This window comes from Muscardinus avellanarius, assembly GCF_963383645.1.
Source record: "Muscardinus avellanarius genome assembly, chromosome: 15".
NCBI lineage: Eukaryota > Metazoa > Chordata > Mammalia > Rodentia > Gliridae > Muscardinus > Muscardinus avellanarius.
The window spans coordinates 77,783,795-77,804,950 of NC_137801.1; the positions used below are offsets into that span (position 1 = coordinate 77,783,795).

General features: G+C 35.6%; 1 protein-coding gene across 1 annotated transcript in view; it reads left to right on the forward strand.

Moving 5' to 3' along the window:
• DNAH6 (dynein axonemal heavy chain 6) overlaps window positions 1-21,156 on the forward strand; it is a gene marked incomplete at both ends in the record, with an annotated part of 205,522 nt that overhangs the window by 36,425 nt on the left and 147,941 nt on the right. The window contains 8 exons of the mRNA XM_080711415.1: window positions 5,995-6,262; window positions 8,155-8,289; window positions 8,374-8,494; window positions 9,123-9,252; window positions 10,779-10,947; window positions 11,641-11,757; window positions 13,567-13,767; window positions 19,385-19,505. Coding sequence (XP_080567541.1) covers window positions 5,995-6,262; window positions 8,155-8,289; window positions 8,374-8,494; window positions 9,123-9,252; window positions 10,779-10,947; window positions 11,641-11,757; window positions 13,567-13,767; window positions 19,385-19,505 — 1,262 coding nt within the window. The remainder of the gene's footprint in view (window positions 1-5,994; window positions 6,263-8,154; window positions 8,290-8,373; window positions 8,495-9,122; window positions 9,253-10,778; window positions 10,948-11,640; window positions 11,758-13,566; window positions 13,768-19,384; window positions 19,506-21,156) is intronic.

The following is a 21,156-nucleotide window of genomic DNA, read 5'->3' on the forward strand; positions in this document are numbered from 1 at the left end:
AATATTTGTTGCTGATTCAATTTTTTGCTTTCTATTCATTGGTTTAGGCTTGCTATGTCCTCTGGGTTTAATTTAGTTAGGTTATATGTGTTTAGAAATATATAGATTTTTTTTCATGTTTCCTAGTCTATTGGAGGATAAACTATCAAAATAGTTTCTGATAATCCTTTGAATTTCCCCACTGTCTGTGGTGATGTCTCTATTTTTCATTTCTGATTTTAATGATTTGAGTTGATTCTCTCATTTGGTTATGTTGCTTAAAGGTTTGTCAATCTGGTTAATCTTTACAAAGAACCAGCTTTTTGTTTTCCTTTGTATTATTTTTTTATTCTCTATTTCATTTATTCTGCTCTCACTTTATTTATTTCTGCCTTTTGCTGGCTTTGGGATTAGACTGTTAATGTTTTTATAGGTCCTTGAGATGTGTCATTAGATTGTTTACCTGATGACAACTCTCTGTTCTTATTTATTTATTTTTATTTATTTTTTTTGCGGGTCTGGGGATGGAATCCAGGGGCATTCGACCTCTGAGCTACACTCCCTGCCCTATTTTATTCTTTATTTTGAAACAGGGTCTTACTAAGTTGCAGAGGCCCTTACTAAGAATCTGAAGTTGTCTGTGAACCACAGTCTTCCAGTCTTAGCCTCCCGAATGCTGGGATTACAAGTGTACACTGCCACACCTGGCTGACTCTCTGTTCCTAAGTGGGCAATCAATGCTATAATCTTTCCTCTTAACACTACTTTCAAAGTGTCCCATAAGATTTTGGTATGTTGTATCTCTATTCTCATTTATTTTCAGGAATTTTTTTATTTCTCTCCTTATTTCTAATCTTATTCACTCCTCATTCAATAGTGTATCATTCAATCTCCATGTACCTAAATAGTTTCATTGGTCTTCCTGTTGTTGATTTTTAATTTCATTCCATTGTGAGCTGAAAAGGAATTGTATTACATCTCTTGAATGCTTGTGCTTGCTTTATGGCCCAGGATGTGATATATTTTGGAGAGGGTTCAATGGGCAGCTGAGAAGAAAGTATACTGTGCTGTTCTTGGTTGAAATATTCTATAAATGTCTATTAGGTCCATTTGGTTTATACTTTTCTTTAGTTCTGAAGAGTCTTTACTTATCTTTTGCCTTGAAAATAGATCTAGTGGCATAAATGGTGTGTTGAAGTCTCCCAATATTATTGTACTTGGGCCTATTTGAGATCTGATGTCCTGAAGGGTTTGTTTTACAAATGTGGATACACCCACATTTGGGGCATAAGCATTTACTATCATTATATCTTCTTGCTGAATTGTTCCCACTAATAAAAGGAAGTGTCTTACTTTGTCTCTTCTGATGTATTTTAGCTTAAAGTCTGTTTTATTGGATATCAGCATTGCTACCCCTGCTTGCTTTTGGTCTTCATTAGCATGATATATCTTTTTCATCCTTTCCCTTTCAGCCTATGAATAACTTTGGCTGTAAGGTGAGTTTATTGCAAGGAGCATACATTTGAATTATATATTTTAATCCACATTGCCAGTCTATGTCTTTTAATTGGTGAGTTAAGTTCTTTGACCTTCAGTGTTATTATTAAGATAAAATTTTTGTTTTCTGTCATTTTGTGTTTGATATTGTTTGATATAATGTTGTTTCTTCTTTGCTTAGTTGCCCCACTGATCAAATTCATTTCTTCTCTGATTCTGAAATCTGCTTCATTTTTCTTCTTTATGATTTATTTCTTTAAGTATTTTCTCTAATGCTGGATTTTATTCATTAATTTTTTGAGATTCTGCTTATCATGTAATGCTTTCATTTCCCCATCAATTTTGAATAATAATCTTGCTGGATATAGCCTTTTTGACTGGAAGTTTTTTTCTTTCAGAATCTGGATTACATCATACCAGTCTCTCTTGACATTCATGACTTGTGTTTTAATTGATTTTTATTGTTTTGCCCCAAAATGTCACCCATTCTTTTGTATAGTCTATGAAAGTCTTGTGTGTTCAAACATTTAGTTGAATTAAGAAGACCCCTACTTGGGCACTATTTAAGTATTTCTTTTTTGTGGCTGGTGTACAAGGAGCCACTATTGGTGATAGAAAACTCCCTCACTTGTAAATGATGGATTTTTTCCATATCAATGTAATGCCTCACCTCACTATTATTTCAGTTTTGTACATCTACATTTTCTTCTTTTTTTTTCTGTTCATATAAATATAAACTTGATCACTTGGTAAGGGTGCTTCTCTAAATAAGGCTACAGTGGGATACTAAGGATTTGTAATATCAATGTGTGAATATTACAACATGACACTACCAACATTAACTCTCAGTTATGCCAAATGTATGTATGCCCCAGTACCAAAATAAAAGAAAAAAGGTGAAATGCAACTTTCTCATTCTTGATTGAAGGGAAGCATGGGTGATATGCCTAGGAAGAAAAACACAGTATGTTGATTATCAAGTGAAGGTATGAAAGAGATGCTCATGTGGTCTCTGCCCTGCCTCTGTTGTTAGTTGAGTGGTTCACAGACATCACTGTGTATAAGGATTGTCCAGGCAGCTTGTTAACCTGGGATTGCAGAATACCTGAAGATTCGGATTCTGTGTTAGGCCCAGAAATCTAGATTCTTTATAAGCACCCCAGGCAGTTTTGGTATTAATGATCCAGTCTTTGTAAAAGACTAAGGTGTGTTCATTTACTTTTGACAGTAGAGATTTGTCAAGGAAAAAGCTTAGGGTCTTGAGAATGAGTATCTTGAACAGGAAGAAAAATGTAAATAAAAAAATTTAAATGGTATGGAGCATCAACAGTTGTAATTCAGAATCATGGAGTACATCTGCCACTTTCTAGAAAACCACACGGAGCAAGTTTTTCAGACATTCACCAAGATCTTGGTCAGCAGTTTGTTCTCATTTTTAGAGCTGTTTAATGTCTGATGGTAATGAAATATCTGAAGTTAAAATTTGACTGGCAAGTTGAAGTTTTATATTTTGGAGTAAATCATTCCAAGAAAGTCCTAATTATATCCTCAACTATTGACAAAAGAAGAAGGATGAACATTTAAAATGTTTTCCACATCCTCACAGCACCATGCAATGCCTGGCCTTTTACTAGACATTTCTGCTATGAATTAATTAGGTCACAGACAAAAAGTCACATAATCGGGTCAGGTAAATGTTATAAAGGCTTTCTTTTGCAGCTGTGAAGTAGGAGAGTGACCCCAAATTTCTCAGCCCCTCTCCCACCCTACCTCCTCACTGGGCCCCTCAGCTTCTCCTGGGAGCTCATGTGAAAGGTTCTTGGGTTTGCTTTCATTCCTGTATGCCCCAATTTACAAAAGTTGTTTTCATTCTCAGTTATAGTAAAACAAAACTAAAAACCAAAAACAATTGTGCCAGCAGTTCTTAGCTTTTTGACAAACAGACCCACAGCATATGCGACTTTTGTTCCAATCTCTCAAAAACACATGTACTTGCATTTGTTTGTATACAACAATTTTAGACATTTTTCAGATGCCCTGAAGGCTGTTCTACTGGGCCATGAACTCCAGGTTCAGAATGCAGAGCCAAGAACTGGGAGAGAACACAGATAGGAGAAACAGTTGTTTCCACTGGAGTTTTAAACATAGTTTTAACATAAGAGCAAATGGAGTTTGGCTTGTGTGTGTTGTTAAACTTTATCTTATTATTCTATGCTTTCATGGAATCCTCATGAATATTGCTTTCCTAAATTCCTAAATATATTTTAATAAGGTGCTATTTCATATTTCATACATGTTCTATTATTAAGTTTCATACAACATTTCAATTTTATAGCTCATTTTACAGAAAGTATCTTTGTATTGTAGATAAGTTCTCATTTAAAGAAAAATTAGAAAATCATTCCTTTTTTATTACATTTTTTCTTTTTCATTTCTGTTTTTATCTTGTTCTTGCTTTACTGGATCTATTTCCTTTTTTATATACTAAGGAATGACAATTTAAAAATATATCTTAAATGGAATCTCACTGTAGTTTTGATTTGCATCTCCCTTATTGCTAATGTTGTTCAACATTTGTTCATATATTTATTGGCTATTTGTATTTTTTTCTTTTTAACATGTCTGTTTAGTTTGATTGTCTTTTTACTGATTGGGTTATTTGGTGTGTGTGTGTGTGTGTTTTTAAGCAAGATTCTATCTAACTCCAATATAGCTGTCATCAAGAAGTCAAATAACAAGCCAGATGAGGTGGTGAATGCTTGTAATCCCAGCATTTGGGAGGCTGAGACAGGAGGATTACAGTTCACTGATAGCCTCAGCTACTTAGTGAGGCTATTTGCAACTCAGTGAGACCCTGTTTCAAAATAAAGAATAAAAAAATAGGGCTGTGGAGTGTAGCTTGGAGGTAGAATGTTCCTGGGTTCCATCTCCAGCACCACACACACAAAATTCAAAGGAACAGTAGCCGGGCGTGGTGGCACACGCTTGTAATCCCGTGCTTGGGAGGCAGAGACAGGAGGATCGCGCAGGTTCGAAGCCAGCCGCGCTGGCTTAAGAGACCCTGTTTCCAAATAAAAAGTATAAGGGCTTCCAGGAACCCCAGGACCACCACCAAAAAAAAAAAAAGTCAAGTAACAGTAAATGCTAACAAGAATGTGGGAAAATAGGAACTCTTATACACTGTGGGTGGGATTGCAAAGTAGTGCACCTGCTATGGAGAAAACTGGAAATGGACCCACTGTATGATCCAGATTTATCACTCCTTATTACCTTTCCAAAGGGACTTAAATCACAACATTACAGTAATAGCATGCATATCCATGTTTATAGTGGCAAAATTTACAATAGCCAAATTATGGACCCAATTTAAGTGTCCATCAACAAATGAACAGATTATAAAATTATAGGATTCAAATGCAGTGGAATTCTAGTCAATAATAAAGAAGAAAAAATTATGTCATTTGCAGGAAAATTAATGGACCTGGAGAACATTATGTTATGAAATTAGCCAGTCACAGAAAGTTAAGGGTGATATTTTTTCTCTCATATATGAAAGCTAGGAAGTAATCAGGATAGAAGAGGGACTTTAGGTAATAAAGAAGAAACCCCAGTGGAGCCAGTGAGGTTGTTTAGGGGAGGTTGGTGGGGCAGGGAGAGGGAGAATTAATGAAGGAAACAATTGGATATGTATTTTAGCTGGATTTGGGTAGATTCTTATCTAAATCATGTTTTCTTACTTTCATCTTTCTCATAATTCTCCCAATATTGTATAGTTTAAACTCTTTTATGCTATTTTTTCCTCTTTTGTGGGGGAGGGGGTAATGAACCTTGGACCAAATGGCATTCTCCCTCTGAGCTATGTACTCCCAGCCCTTTTCCCTTCCTTTCTTCCAATCTCAATGTCTGCCCCCCCCCCGTCCCTCCCCACCTGCCTGCCTGCCTGTCTACTTGCTTGTTCTGCCTGCCTGCCTGTCTGTCTGTCTTTGTGTCTGTTTGTCATTAAGTTGTTGAGGGTATTGCTAAGTTTTTGAGGCCAGCCTCAAGACTCAAACCTGAGATCTTCTAGTCTCAGTCTCCCAAGTGTTGGGATTATGGGTATACACTACCATACCTGGCTAATATTGACTAGTTTCTAAAGAGTCAATGATAAAACCTTAATTCTAGGTAGCTTAATTCAGGACTGTTAAGTTTTAAATATCTAGAGTAGATTCATTTTATGGTAAAAATCATATAACTGTAAGTAAGTTATATGATCAAGTATATGGCCAGGATTGTGAAATCTTTATAATAAGCCCAGCTGTTGTTTAAAACCAGCTCTCACTCTTTTTTTAGTAATTTATTCAACCTGAAGGTGTTTGTTGAATTTTGTTACATTTTAAATGCTATTAAATAGTAAATTTAAATAATGTTAAATTTTAATATTATTCAAGAAATTTGTCTATTTACAGCAAAAATAACTCAATTGCTTAATTATGTAGTGAATACTTTATTTATTTGTCCCAATTTTTTTGTTTATAGAGTTGTAAATTATGAGAACATCAACAAAAATGACTACTATACTATTAGCCAAAAGGCAGTGACACACATATATAATGATGACATTGAATTCATTGAAATTGATCGATGGGAACAGGAATATCTATATCACAGAGAACTCACTAAGATTCCCATATTCTCACTTTTTCGGAAGTGGAAAGCTTTTAACGTGTGGAAGAAGAATGTCCGCTCCAAAAAAATCAGTGGATGTCGAAAATCATTACAAAAAAATTTGTTCATTGTTAATCCTGTATGTATTTATTAATCATATTTTAAAGAATTAGAGAAAAGGCAAATGTGAATGTATTATGGATGTTTATATCAATGACTGTCTCTGAACTCATTGTTAATTCACCTTTTTGAGATGACACAGTTTTCATCCTGTCTTGTCATTTAGAATTCTGGCAGTCTGCTGGTGTTTCTGTGTTAACTAGGGTTGCAACATGCAGAAATATGAGCGTTGCATAGGTCCTTTTTAGTTAAAAGCAACCTCAGAGTCTTGTATTTGTGATCTCCTTTATTTTTGGTCAGGAAAGTGGTATATCCTTTGAAGCAGAGTAAGGCAGCAGCTCTGTTACCTCCCTTTTTCTTTGAGACATTCTGGACTGATGGTCCAAAATAATTTAGGGCTTGTTTTCAGTATCTCTCATTAGAGCACCTATGTTTCTCTACCATGGATTCAGACAGTAGGGAAAAAATTTAATATTTCTTTTGGATGATGGGGTGAACCCAGAAAAAGAACCGTTAAAGGATGTTTGGCCATATTTAAACTCTACCCACTGAATTTCAACTTATATTAAGAGTTTTCTACTTGGCCGCAGGGAATGAAGTGAAATTATCATTCCTGTCATGCTCAGAGTACTGGATCATCTCCTCTTAGATTTCATTGACTGGACAGGAAAGCTCTCACCCTTTTAAACTAGGGTTGACCTAAATGAACATATTCACTGTGGCGTTTAAAATATTTGCTAGACTAACACATACAAGTCCTTATTGACAATTAACTAGGATTTCTGATTCTTCTAGATTAGGTTGAAGGGAAAATATGGAAACATACTTGACCTTTTTGCTTATGAGTTCTTAATAACCAATTTTGTCGGTACCTACATTGTCTTATAACAACTTTTGTTCATATGTAATTTTTATACTATATAATTTGCCATGTAAAGTATACAATTCATTGCTATTTTGTTTATTCACAGAATTGACCCATTATAATGATAGTCAGTTTTATAACATACACATCATTCAAAAACAGGAAAATCTTTTTCTTCTCAACTCCCCCATTACTTTATCATCTCTAAACAACAAGAAACTCACCTTCTGTCTCTATGAACTTACCTGTTCTGTGTACTTCATGTAAATAGAATCATACAATATTTTACCCTTGGTGACTAGTACTTTTTACTTATATGCTTTCAAGATTTATCTGTATTGTAAAATAGTTTTTCTTTTCACTGGCAAAGTGTACAGTTACTTTATCCATCTATCCATTGATGAGTATTTGGATTGTTTACACATTTAGCTACTAAGAGTAATGTTGTTATTAACATCCATGTACAAGGTATTTTTCTGAATATATGTATTTGTTTCTCTGGGGCATATCCTTAGAATGGAATTGCTGGTTCACTAGCAACTGTGTATTTAAACTTTAGAGGAAACCTAATACAATTTTCCAAAGCAACTTGTTACTCACTAAAATTTAAACTCACATTTAGCCTTGTTCTCTTCTTTTATCATTATGACTGAACGCTGTAAAACCTTTAAAGTAACCCAAAGAATCTTTTAGTAGCCATTGGCCAAACCTTGTGAAATTAAAATATTGCTCAGTTTTCTGTTGCTTGCCACCATTTTCATTACTGGAATAGATAAAAGACATTAATGCCTTTTAAAATTGAAAAGAAAGAAATTTGGAAAAATTAAATCTAAATTTAATTTGAATGAAAATTAATTCAAATAGTGTTTTTAGAAAAAAGTTTCAGTAGTGTTCCCAGCTAATGTATACTTTTTGCTGTTGTAGTTAAAATTAACTCACAGAGCTGTTTATTGTCCTTAGTAGCTGTTTTTGCTTTCCACATGTTTTATACATTTAGAAGCCAGGATTTTTAACTAAATAATGATAAATTATTTATTTTCATTTAGTATTTGCGGCCAGCTCTTCTTAAAATAAATGAATTGTGTTACCAATTGAGCTTTATGGGACTCTGTTATATTGAAAAGTGTCATACCTACACCCTGCAGGAATTTAAGGCTGTACAAGTCATTCGTCTAGAGGAGGTAAGGAATTTTGTTTGTGAGGATTAAGATTTTTTTATTAGCGATACTTGGTATCATTAATTATATATATTCATCAATATCTAGGTGACAGAGCGCCTAGAAGAATTTCGAAATGAGGCAAAAGATGTGGTCAGGAAGGCTTGTCGATTAGCTTTGCGTGCTGTGGGATTTATTCCTGATGACTGTGGACTTGAACCTCATGAGGGTATGAAGGGCAAAGAACCTGGATATATCAGAAGTAACAGCTTTCTAAAATATCAGTTCCCCTTTATTCGACTTGTCTTGAGTTTAAATAAAAATTCTCGATTTCAATTGTTCCAAACTTCTGTGTTGTCTATTATAAATTCAGTGTACTTTGCGGAGGGGTAAAAACAACAAATACTGCATTTTTCTTTCATTCCTCCCACATGTGTATGTATTCCTAAATGGACACACAGTCTTAACTCATAAGCCTTCTAAGAGTGGTCTCAGGGAGGGAGTCTCTGCCTCACCTAGCCAATAGGCTTGTTAAAATTGGGGGAGTGTATGGATCTCGGGATTGGGTCCAGCTGGCATGGACTTTAAAGGATGACTCAAAGGCAGGTGGGAGTGTAAAAGTGTGCCTGGGGAAGGGGTAGCTTCTCTAAAGATCAGCTCCTTTTAATGAGAATGCTAACACTCTTGTCAATTGTCAAAATCCATTCATAGGAGGTTCCTAACTGGAACGGTTGTGGGGGTTTTAAATGCTTCCTAAGACAAAGGATTTTGTTGTTTTTAAAAGTTATTTGTCTTCTCTTAGAGTCCATATTGAAATGGAATTTTCACACAAGAATTCTTGTGCCTTCTGTTCTTAGATTTCTATAAAATTGCAAGCACTACAGGTATGACTGAAATGACATTTGAGTTGCCCACTTACGGAGACTCTGAAAGAATGACATACACAGAACAGGCCAGCAAAAGGCATCATTGCATGAGGCTGACATGGTAAATGATTGTTATTTCTTTGGAGAAACATTAAAGCATCCATCCTTTTCGAGTTTCATTAAAAATTAAATCTTGGAAGATGAGGGATATATTAATGTGCATGACTGGAGTAATTATTTCACTCTTTATGGCAAAACATCATGTGTACAACTTAAATAGATACAATAAAAATTGAAATTACAAAATAGAATTCTTTCTAGGAAATAAATGGCATCTCGATCTTAAAAAAATTAAAAATTAAAAAAATTAAAGCCTTTATCAGAGAATTCACTAATAGTGGTAAGATGCTGAAGGATAATGGTGACCTAAATGCATGACTCAAAAGCCTATCTATCACTTCAACAGCCACCCAGCAAGCAGCTGTTGTGATAATCAGGCTGTTGGATACCAGAGTATATGCCCAAGGCCAAGAGCTCCTCTGATTTCTAAGGCTCTCTCTGGAGCAGCCTGGTTCATGGAAACCAGCAGTAGAGCCAACTGAAGGGAAGTCAGGCACACAGAGAGTTGTGGGACTCCTCAGATATGCTGCATTCTGCTCCATTTTGATCCTGAGGATCTATGGCCACCTGTAGAACCATACAAAAAACCTACCACTAAGGCAGATTTTTGCCATTGGAAGTCAAGGAAGGAAAGTCCACCTCCTAAGACTTCACCCGGGGGCGGGGGGGGGGGGTGTGTTCTGCCTACTAGCACTAGTTCTGCCAATGCATATCCAGCTGGTTCTTGACCTTAACTATTTCAGTTTAGGTTTTTGCTTATTCTAAAACTTAAGATTACAAATTATTCTTGCAAACAAACTTGCCAAAAGTTTTCTAAAATGTTGCCTGTGAAACCATAAAGCATTGATCATTGTTATTCAGTGCTCACCAACTTAATCCAATAATTTAAACCATCTATTTAATCTTAACTGTATACTAGTTTGTATATAAACATATCTGTAGCAACAGAGGTCAGTGGAGCTGTCTCTAAGGCCACCATCAGGGTCTAGAGGTTCTGGAGACCCCAGAGCTCCACTCAAGCAGAATAAAAACGTCATTCTGAATGTCTTGCTGGCTTGGTCTGCATCCTAAGAACTCAAGTAAGGAAACATACAGCTTATACCTTTGGACTAACAACTGATGCCAAACAATATTTATTTAATAGCAAAGATTTCATACTTTTATTTCTGGGATGCAAATTAGAAATGTTGTATGCATTAAACTTTTATTTTAAGAACTTTAAAAATTCTTATTGCCCTTTGGGAAGATGAGCTAGGGGAATGTTCCTTACAACTATATTGCTCAATAAATTCCCTACTGAAGAGTTACAATACCTAACTAAATTGATGCTGTATATTTTAGTTTTTAAAGGAAGAATGCCTACAAACAATTCTTTTAGACAGCAAATCTCTGCTATTGTAATATGATTAGATCAAAGCTCAGATACATAGTATTTAAAAATTTAAATGCTTGGTTTAGAGTCACTGTCACAAATATGTAGTGAAAGAAAAAAAAAACCTGAAACAATATTTGCTTTTTCTTTTCAAGCTTTATTCGTCTAAATGACTATCTAATCCAGAATACATTGCATGTCTTAACAGTAAATTCTGCTAACTCTCTTTTGAGTTATCTCTCTGACAAACTAAAACGAACACCTTCGGCAGATGTCATTCAGAAATGGATTACTGAAGAGAAGCCAGAAGTCACTGACAAAAAGGTGGATGCAAACAAAATTAAAACTCATCAGTGAGCGTTTATTGAGGAATGCTTACTATGAATAGTGCATGCTATTTTCTGTGTACTGGGGGAAAAAGGCGTTTCTATTGAAATATATTTCTACTGAAAGATCAGCTGTATTATTATTTTATTATTTCTATTAAGTATCCAAGCTCCACTTCTATTTAGATATTACCAACTTTCTATGTACTATATGGGTTGCTAAATATTTTCCTAGTATTGTTCACCTTTCCATTTATTTATTTATTTATTTATTTGTTTGTTTGTTTATTTATTTTGGTGGTACTGGGGTTCCTGGAAACCCTTCTACCTCCGGGTTACACTCCCAGACCTATTTTTGTACTTTTTATATTTGGAAACAGGGTCTCTTAAACCAGCACGGCTGGCTTCGAACCTGCGTGATCCTCCTGTCTCTGCCTCCCAAGCGCAGGGATTACAAGCGTGCACCACCACGCCCGGCTTCACATTTCCATTTTGCTGATAGTGTTTTTACAATGACATAGTCTATTGCTATGTCTTCCCTTAATATTTGTCCTTACTTTTTCCTTTGATTATTCTGTGAAAGACTTTCCACATGCTAAGATTATAAATACAGCCGATAGTTTACTTGTCTTTGTTTTATTTTATGCCTTTATACTAGCACCTTTATAACACTGCACTGTGCTCATTTCAGGGAGTTCCTGTAATGGAAAAGCAGGAGGAAGATGAGTCTCTCATTCCCATGTTCCTCACAGAACTGATTCTGACAGTCCAGTCACTACTCTTTGAGCCTTCCTTGGAAGACTTTCTGGTGTGTGCTTCTCCATATAGTATCTGCATAGACGTGCATTTTTTGGAAGATATAGCAGTCTCTTTACTGTCAGATGGCTGGCAGGACTGCGGTCCTCTCCATCTGGCCTGATTGTAAGAGTCTGTTCTGATTTGCCTGCCTCTCCTCCTTCTAATCCATTTTACACATTGCTGACAGCAAATCATTCTCATAGCAAAGCTAATCATGTCACTTTTCTGCTTCAAGTTTTTTCATTACCCATGGTGGCATTTTTCAAGGGTGCTCTGTAAGGTGCTGAGAAGCATTCTAGGAGAAAAGGGTTATGGTGTACACTTGTCTATTAACAGATATGAAAAATACTGGTTAGCAGGTTGTAAGACGATTCCTGTTTAACTTTGCTTAACCTAATATTTCTTCACAACTTGCTTGACCTTGGGAACCTTCATGTTCAGGGTAGTCCAAGGTCACAGTTTGGGAACACTGGCAGATAGACTGACACTAAAAGTTAGCTTGATGCACAAAGTCTGTCCTGAGAAAACATTTATGTTCCACAAAGAGAGGACCCCTCAGTCCCCTTATACCCAATGACTTAGCAAGGATTTTATTTCTGTCTTGATCCAACTCATCTCTCAAGACTTGTTTCAATAAGTACTTTTTATTTACCTACTTTTCTTTAAAAATGCACTCTAAATTATACAAATCATACTCATAGAAGATAATTTGAAAAACACAAGCTTATTAAAATCATCCATGATCTTATGTACCAGAAATAGAAATAACCCCTATGAACATTTTATGTTTCCTTCTAGTCTTATTTTAGTATATACTGATATATATATATATCAGGAGATATATATTTATCAGATATATATATATCAGATATATATATATCAGATATATATATATATCAGATATATATATATATATATATATATCAGAGATATATATTTACCAGGAGATTATATATAGAGACAGATTTACATACATTTAAGTTGGATATATATATATATATATATATATATATATATATATAATCTGTTCCCTCCTTCCCTCCCTTTCTAGCTTAATGTTGCATAATAGGCTTTTCCTCATGTCATTAATTAATTTTTGTGACATCATTTTGAAAGGAAGTAGAATTTCCCATTATATAAATGTACTATAGTTTATATAATCATACTACTATTTTTGAAAACCTAAATAATTTTATAATTAGTTCTTATTATGAGTAATCCTGTGGTGGGTGCGCTTGCACATAAATCTTTTTTTATCTGTCTGATTGAGGATTTAACATAGTACCTCATACATGCTACGCAAGCACTCAACCATGAGCTACACCCCCAGCCCTTCCCTCCCTCCCTTCTTCCCTACTTCTTCCCTCCTTTTTTCTTTCTTTCTTTCTGTCTTGCTATGTTACCAAGGCCAACCTCAAATCTGTGATTCTCCTGCTTCATTCTCCTTGATACCTGCCTGGGGTTACAGACATGCACCACCAAGGTCAACAAACACGCACTTTTAGCTATTTCTTTAAATGTTTTTAATCTGCATTTGGACTTCTTCCCTTACGACTCTCTAGTGTTTTGCTCACAGTTCCAATGTGGATCTCATCAAAATGCGCTACATTTCTTATCTGCCTCTTTCTTGATTAGAAAATATGTGTCGTGAAAGCAGGGCTATATTTTCTAATTCTCCATGTGCTCAGAATCAACACAACGCCTGGCCTGGTTGAATGTACCATTCATATTTATTTTAACATTTCAGAAAATGCAAAAATATTCATGAATACAGTCATTTACGTGTTTACATTTATGTTTATGCTTTTCTGTCTAACAGGATGGTATTTCAGGTGCAATTAATCATTTTCAAAACACTGTGTTATCAGTTCCTAATCTGGTACCTGACTCCTATTTTGATGCTTTCACTAGTCCTTATATTAACAACAAACTTGAAGAAAAAACCTGTGGACCCGGGCCAAGCTTATCAGCTATCTTTGATGATGATAAGAACTTTCACACAATTGTCTTTCAAATAAAGGTAAATTTATGTTTATTAAAATTGTTTTATAATATTTTTCACTCTAAAATTCACGTAATACCTTTTCTATCTGTGAATGTTCTATCTGTGAAAATTAGATGATACTGACATTCCAGTTTGGAATCTCTTTATGGCAAAATTTGAAAGTGGACTTCCGGGAAGATGGCGACCGAGAAAAGCGGGGTTTAAGAGCCCCGCTAACAACCAATCTCCATTACCACAAAATCAGCGCCTTTCATAGCCAGAAAACACCATCACCAGTGAAACAAAAAATCACCAGGCTCCAGAGAGAAAGTGGACTGAGAACAGAGCCACAGAGGAGATAACCGGCCTCACGCCCGAGGACGCGGCAGATGCAGCAGCAGCGCCATACTGCCGGCGGCACCGGCGAATTCACTGGACGGGTACAGCAAGCCGAGGTGAGCCACTGCGGAACAGCCAGGCGGGATTTCTCCTCGCAGAGAGCATCTAAAGCTCCCAGTGGCCGAGCTCAGCACACGCTGCAGGGATTCAGAGTGTAAATCAAAACCAAGAAGAAAAACACCAGCCCCACAGCCGAGGGCGTAGCAGCGGCGCCATATTGCCACCGGCGGCAGCAGCAGCGAATTCAGCGAGGCCAGTACAGCTACATCTGCGTACTCAAGAACAGTGAGTCAAATTGTGGGCCACAGAGGAGAAATCCCAGTACTGTACTCCCTGGGACTTGACCCAGTGGGGGAGGGGCGGTGGCAGAGATATCACACCATAGGAGAACGTGCAACCTGGCACCCCCCACAGTCTAAAGCAGCCTCTATCAACTCTCTGGGTCGGAGACTCTGTGATAAAACCCAGTAAAGGAGTAGTGGGGTCTGAGATACTACTGACTCGAGATCCAGAACACCTTAAGTGAAGTCATAGTGACCCAAGGGAAGAACCCAGAGAAGGCACAAACTTCCGAAATCATGGGAAAGAGGAATAATACTGGAGTAATAAATGCCCACAACCCCACAACATCAGAACCCGATAAAACTGAAAATCAGAGATTTCTAGAAGATCAAATCGGGAAAATAACTGTAGAAATAATAGAAGTGCTTTGAAAAGAACTCAGAGAGAGCCAAAAAGAGATAAATGATGCAATTAATGAAGTAAAGGCCTCAATTCAAAGCACAAACAACCGATTAGAACACATGGAGAACAGAATCTCGCTCTTAGAAGATGAGCAATCCAAAAATGAACGCATAGTTTCTAATCTAGAAAAAAATATCCGACAGCAGGAATCTGATATTGAAGAAATATGGGCCCATTTTAAGAGAGCTAACCTAAGAATAATTGGAATAGAGGAGGGAAAAGAAAGTGAAACCAAAGGGATCAACAATCTCTTCAAAGAAGTAATAGCAGAAAATTTTCCAGACATAGAGCAAGAGGTCAATACACAGATCCAGGAAACTTATAGAACTCCCTTCAGACAGGATCGGAGAAGAGGATCCCCATGCCACATAATTGTCAAAATGACCAATGTGGAAGCCAAGCAGAGAATCTTAAAGGCAACAAAAGCAAAGGGCCAAGTGGCATTCAGAGGCAAACCAATTAGAATCACTCCAGACTTCCCAAACCAAGTTATGAGAGCCAGAAGGGCTTGGAGTAACATATTCTAAACTCTGAAAGAAAACAACTTCCAGCCAAAAATTTCCTACCCAGCAAAACTTTCTATCAAATTAGATGGAAAAATAAGAAGCTTCCATGACAAACAGAAACTGAAGGAATTTATGTCTTCAAAACCAGCACTAGAGAAAATACTCAAAGAGATAAACTACAAAGAAGAAATAGGTAACACACTCCAGAACTAGAGAAACAAGATTTTCCATCCAACAGACAACTAAGATTGGTTATCTGTGGAGATTCATTATTTATGTTAGTCTTTTACCTATCTCTAAAGGGTATTGTTTGCCTTTATTGTTGTTAATTTTTATGATTTCTAGTTGGAATATTAATATACCTTCAGATATAGCAATTGGAAATATTTTATCCCATTCTATTAGTAACTGTTAACTCTGTTTACATTGTCTTTGGATATACAATTTTTTTTTTTTAGGGAGTTTGTATACTCCTTTGTTGTCTGTGCCATTGAAATCATAACCAAGAAACCACTGCCAATTTCAATGTTGTGAGGTTTAATGACCCAGATTTTCTCCTAAAAGTTTATAGTCTTAAGATTTATATTTAGGTCTATTATCTATTTTGAGTTAATATTTGTATATGGGATTAGGTAAGGGTCCAATTTTATTCTTTTCCATGTAATTATTATTTTTCAACAATATTTAGTTAAAAGATTAATATTTCCACCACCAAATGTTCGTGGAAACCTTGTCAAAAATAACTTGACAATATAGGGAAGAATTTAGCTCTAGGCTTTTATTTAACTCCAATGGTTTATATATCTGCCTTTAGAATAGTACTATACTGTTTCAATTATTGTAGCTTTATATGGTTTGAAATCAGAAAATATATATCTTCTAGCTTTGTTCTTTTTCAAGATCGTTTTGGGTACCTAGAGTCCATATTCCATATTAGGATAGATTTTTTTCTGAAAAAATAAATATATAAATATATGATAGTTTCACCAAAAAAATAGAAAACAAATATTCTCTGGTAAGAAAGAAAGCATAAATAAATATTGAAATGTTATCTTTAAGTCATCAAAAGCTTGGTATCAGACAAATGAAACTGTTATGTGAGATTATCATTTTTAATTTTAGATAAATTGCCATAATACTAGATGTCAACTACTAAGCCAAGCATGGGAGGGAGGGATAGGGAGAGAATGGGGTGGGGATTGGGTAGGGGCTGACTGGGAAAAGTGTGCATGTATGTCTACAAAAGTATGTATCCTACTATGATGTATGAATACAGTGCACCAATAAAAATAAATAAATAAATTTTAAAAAAAGAAAGTGATGTGGGGCATGGTAATGCACACTTATAATCCCAGCCTTTGGGAGGCTGAGACAGGAGGATTGTGGTTTGAGGACAGCCTCAGCTACTTAGTGAGGCCCTTTGCAACTCAGTGAGACCCTGTTTCAAAATAAAGAATAACAAATAGGGCTGAGGGTGTAGCTCAGAGATAGAATGCTCCTGGGTTCCATCCCTAGTACTGCTAAATAAATAAATAAATAAATAAATAAATAAATAAATAAATAAGATGTTGATTCCTTAAAAATTGTCCGTTAAGCAAGAGATAACTTTTTTAAAATATTAAAATATCTGGCAAAACAGTTACAAATCACTAGCAATCCATGTGTGTTTCTGGTGAAACAATAATGCCTATTGTGAATGCTAATAGAAAACAGCTAATGAAGCCTTCTTTTAACATAATTTATTAGTGCATTGTAATTATATATCTTAGTAAGTTTCAATGTGATGAAAACATACATATACAGGTGGTATATTTCCCTCCACTTCTCACTTCTCACTCTGCTCTCCACTTCCCCGTCCCCATACATGCTAGTGAAATTTTTAATTGAAGTTAGTTTTGTTAAATGTTTTGTGTTTTATTGAAGTATAATTTGAGGACCTTTAGAAAGGAAATATAATGACATCTATCTATAACCTTTCAAATGCAGGCACTATCCAAAGCATAGATAAGGAGTTGGTTAATGGATTTTATATGCTAAATTTTTCAGTTTAAATGCTCCATTTTACAAAATACTGATACTGGGGATGGAACCCTTCTACCTCCAGGCTACACTCCCAGGCCTATTTTATATTTTATTTGGAAACAGGGTCTCTCAAGCCAGCGAGCCTGGCTTCAAACCTGCACAATCCTCCTGTCTCCGCCTCCCAAGCGCGGGGGATTACAAGCATGCACCACCACGCCCGGCAACAAAAACACATTTTTAAAGGAGATCAACGTGAGAAAGGAAAGAATAGCACTGATCCATGGTTGTTTCTCCCCTGGGTCTTTGGGTAATCCCGTCTCCTGCATGAAAACAAGAGGGAGAGGATGGCCCTTGACATACTACAATTGCCTTTTCTCCTTGGCATTCAAGTGCCACTATGACTTTCAGAATTAAAATTTTTCTATTTGTCAGTCATAGTCACTATACTTAAGTTACACATAGCCTTGTGTAACTTAAAATGTTACAAAATGTGCTTAAATATGGTCATTTCATAAAAATATCCTTGTAACTATCATGGTATGATTTTATTTTTAAAATATTTTATTGGTACATTAATGGAGTACACGATGGTAGAAGGCATAGATGCACACATCACTCATTTGGCCCTTCTCCAATCCCCACCCCATTTTCTCCCCCTCCTTCCTGCTCATGTTTTGCTTAGTGATTGACTTTTATATGTTTGTGAATGTACATCATGTACATTAGAGAATTTCCCTCTTCCCTCCTCCATCCCCTCAGTTAGGTCCTTATTTGCTCATCTATGGTTTCTCCTTCCTCATCTAGAATTCCTCCCATGACCCCCTTTTTCCCTAACTTCTGTATATTAGGAAGAGCATCCATTTTTTTTTTTACTTTTTGTGACTGACTGATCTCACCTAGCATAATGTTCTCCAGTTCCATTCATTTCCCTGTAAATGACATGATATTGTTTGTCTTTATGGCTGAGTAAAATTCCATTATGTAAAAATCCCACATTTTTGTAAACCATTAATCTGTTGATAGACATATTGGTTGGTTCCATAGTTTGGCAATTGTGAATTGTGAATTGTAAATCTGTATTAGTTTGATGTTTTGGTTTCTATTCTTTCGAGTAGATACTCAGAAGTATTGCTGGATCATATGGTAGGTTTGTTCCCATTCTCCCATTCTTCTGAGGATCCTCTATACTGTTTTCCAAAGTGCCTGCACTAATTTGCAATCCCACCAACAATGTATTAGAGTTCCCACTTGTCATTATCCTCACCAGCATTTGTTATAGTTTGTGTTTTTAATGATTGCCATTCAAATTGGAGTTAGGTGAAATCTCAGGGTAGTTTTCATTTGCATCTTTCTGATTGCTAATGATACTGAACTTTTTTTTATACATGTATTTGCCATTTGTGTTTCTTCTTATGTGAGGTGTCTATTTAGTAAAATTAAGAAAGTCAATTAGTAGGCATGCTAGACAGTCTTGCCTTTGCTCCAAAATACTTCAAGACATAAAAATTGACACTTGGAAAACAAACATTCCTGTCTCTTTGCTATTGCTATATGATATATATTCACTATATATTCACTATAAAACAAAAATAGTATGTTTCCCTTCAGTTCTAAGAAGTAATTCTTCAAATATCAGATTTGAAGATAAATTTCTGGGTGTATTCATTTTGAGTCACCCCTCCATGCCAGTCTTGTATGGAGCTGTATTTCTATTTTTCTGTATTTCTATCTTTCTAGTAAACTTCTTTAAATCTTAAAAAAAGATACATTTCTAAAAATTTTGTGTTTCTTTTTGAATCCATTAATGACCCCTTGACATCAAAGATGGCACCTTTCTTCATTCATGTTTCTCTAGGTGTAGGTGTGATGTTGGACACAGAGAAGCAAGCTACTTGTGTGTGCATGCATGCATGTGTGTATTTGCATATGATGAATTAAGTTTAAGTATAACATAAATTTCTTCATTTGTTTATAACATTTAGGACACTATAAATGCAGCCTTTGAATCTGCCCGCTTATATGCAGCCACATTTGAAAAGTTCCAGTTATTCTTTAAGGAAAATGAAAGTCTTGATTTACAAGCCCTTAAACTTCAGGAACCTGGTAAGTTTTCCGTTTGTCCTTTTGAATTCAGTTTTATAAGGATACTAAGGCTTCTAGTCTTCTAAGTTTCTGTTTGGTTATAGAAATGGTAGCCAAAAACAATAATAAAAAATCTCAACAAAAGGTGAAAGCTTATTTACTTCCAGGCTATTACTAGGAATTACTCTTCCCTTTATCTTCGCTCAGTATTACTGTTTTAGTTCAGGAAATTATAGGAAGCAGTCTCTTCCTAATGGCTTATCAGTGCTAAGGCTATATAACCTGTATATGAGAAGGAATTGAAAGGAATATATACAAAGGAATATGAATAAAGGAATATATACAGAATAAAACATGATATGCCTAAGGAGTCATTTTCATCAGTCTTCTCTTTATTTTTTAAGATATATCAATGTGCTTTTATTGGCACATTATAGTCTCACACCATAATGTAAATCATGTTGACCATGGCCGACATGCACACAGCACTTGGTACCCTCTCCCAGGCTCTCCATTTTCCTCCCTCCCTATATAGAGTACCAGATTGACATTAGTACTCTCTATACACATGCATACACATAGTTGATGGTAGTATTTACATTAACGAACCTCAGTCTTCTTCCTTCTCTACCCTTAGATCTTCTTTCTGGCTTCACCGAGGTTTCTCCTCCATTTTCTGGAGTCTCTTTTGTATTCCAATTACTCCCTATCCTGCACATATTAGAGAAAACATATGACCCTTCACTTTCTGTGATAGGCTAATTTCACTTAATGTTCTTCAAATCCTTCCATCTTCTGACAAATGAAATAATTTTGTTCTTCTTTATTGCTCAGCAGAATTCCATTGTTCATATTTTTCATAATTTTTTAACACATTCATCTGTTGATGGACACCTGGGTTGGTTTTATAATTTGGCTATTGTGAACTATGCTGCTATGAATATGAGTGTGCATATATTACTGTACTTCTCTGTTTTCAACCTCTTTAGAAAGATATCCAGTAATGGTATAGCCAAATCATATAGTGGATCCATTCCCAGTATTCTAAAGAATCTCCACATTGATCTCCATAGTAGCTGAACTAGTTTTCAACCCCACCAACAGTGTAGAAAAGTTTTTATTTCCCCACATCCTCATCAAAATTTATTGTTATTAGACTTCTTGATGATTGCCATTCTGACTTAGGTTAGATTGAATCTTAGTGTAGTTTTGATTTGCATCTCCCTGATTGCTAATGATGTTGAAATTTTTTTTGTATATCTATTGGTCATTTGTATCTCTTCTTTTGTGAAGTGTCTATTTAGTTCAGTTGCCCATATTGTGATTTATTTGTTTTCTTGGGCTATATTTTTAGTGTAAAGTCTTTTAAGTTCTTTGTATATTCTAGATTAGTAGTACACTGTCAGCGGGATAGCTGTTAAAGATCTTCTCCCATTCTGGAGGCTTTCTCTTTAGACTCTTAATTTTTTTTAATGAGCAGAAACTTTTTAATTTGATGCCATCCCACTTATTAATTCTTGTTTTAGTTTCTTGAGCTCTGAGGGTCTTTTTGAGGAAGTTTCTACCTATGCCTATATTTTAGAATGTTGAACCTATGCCTTCCTCTAATAGTTTCATACTCTCTTTTCTAACTTCCAAGTCTTTGATTTATCTCAAGTTGATTCCTGTGCAG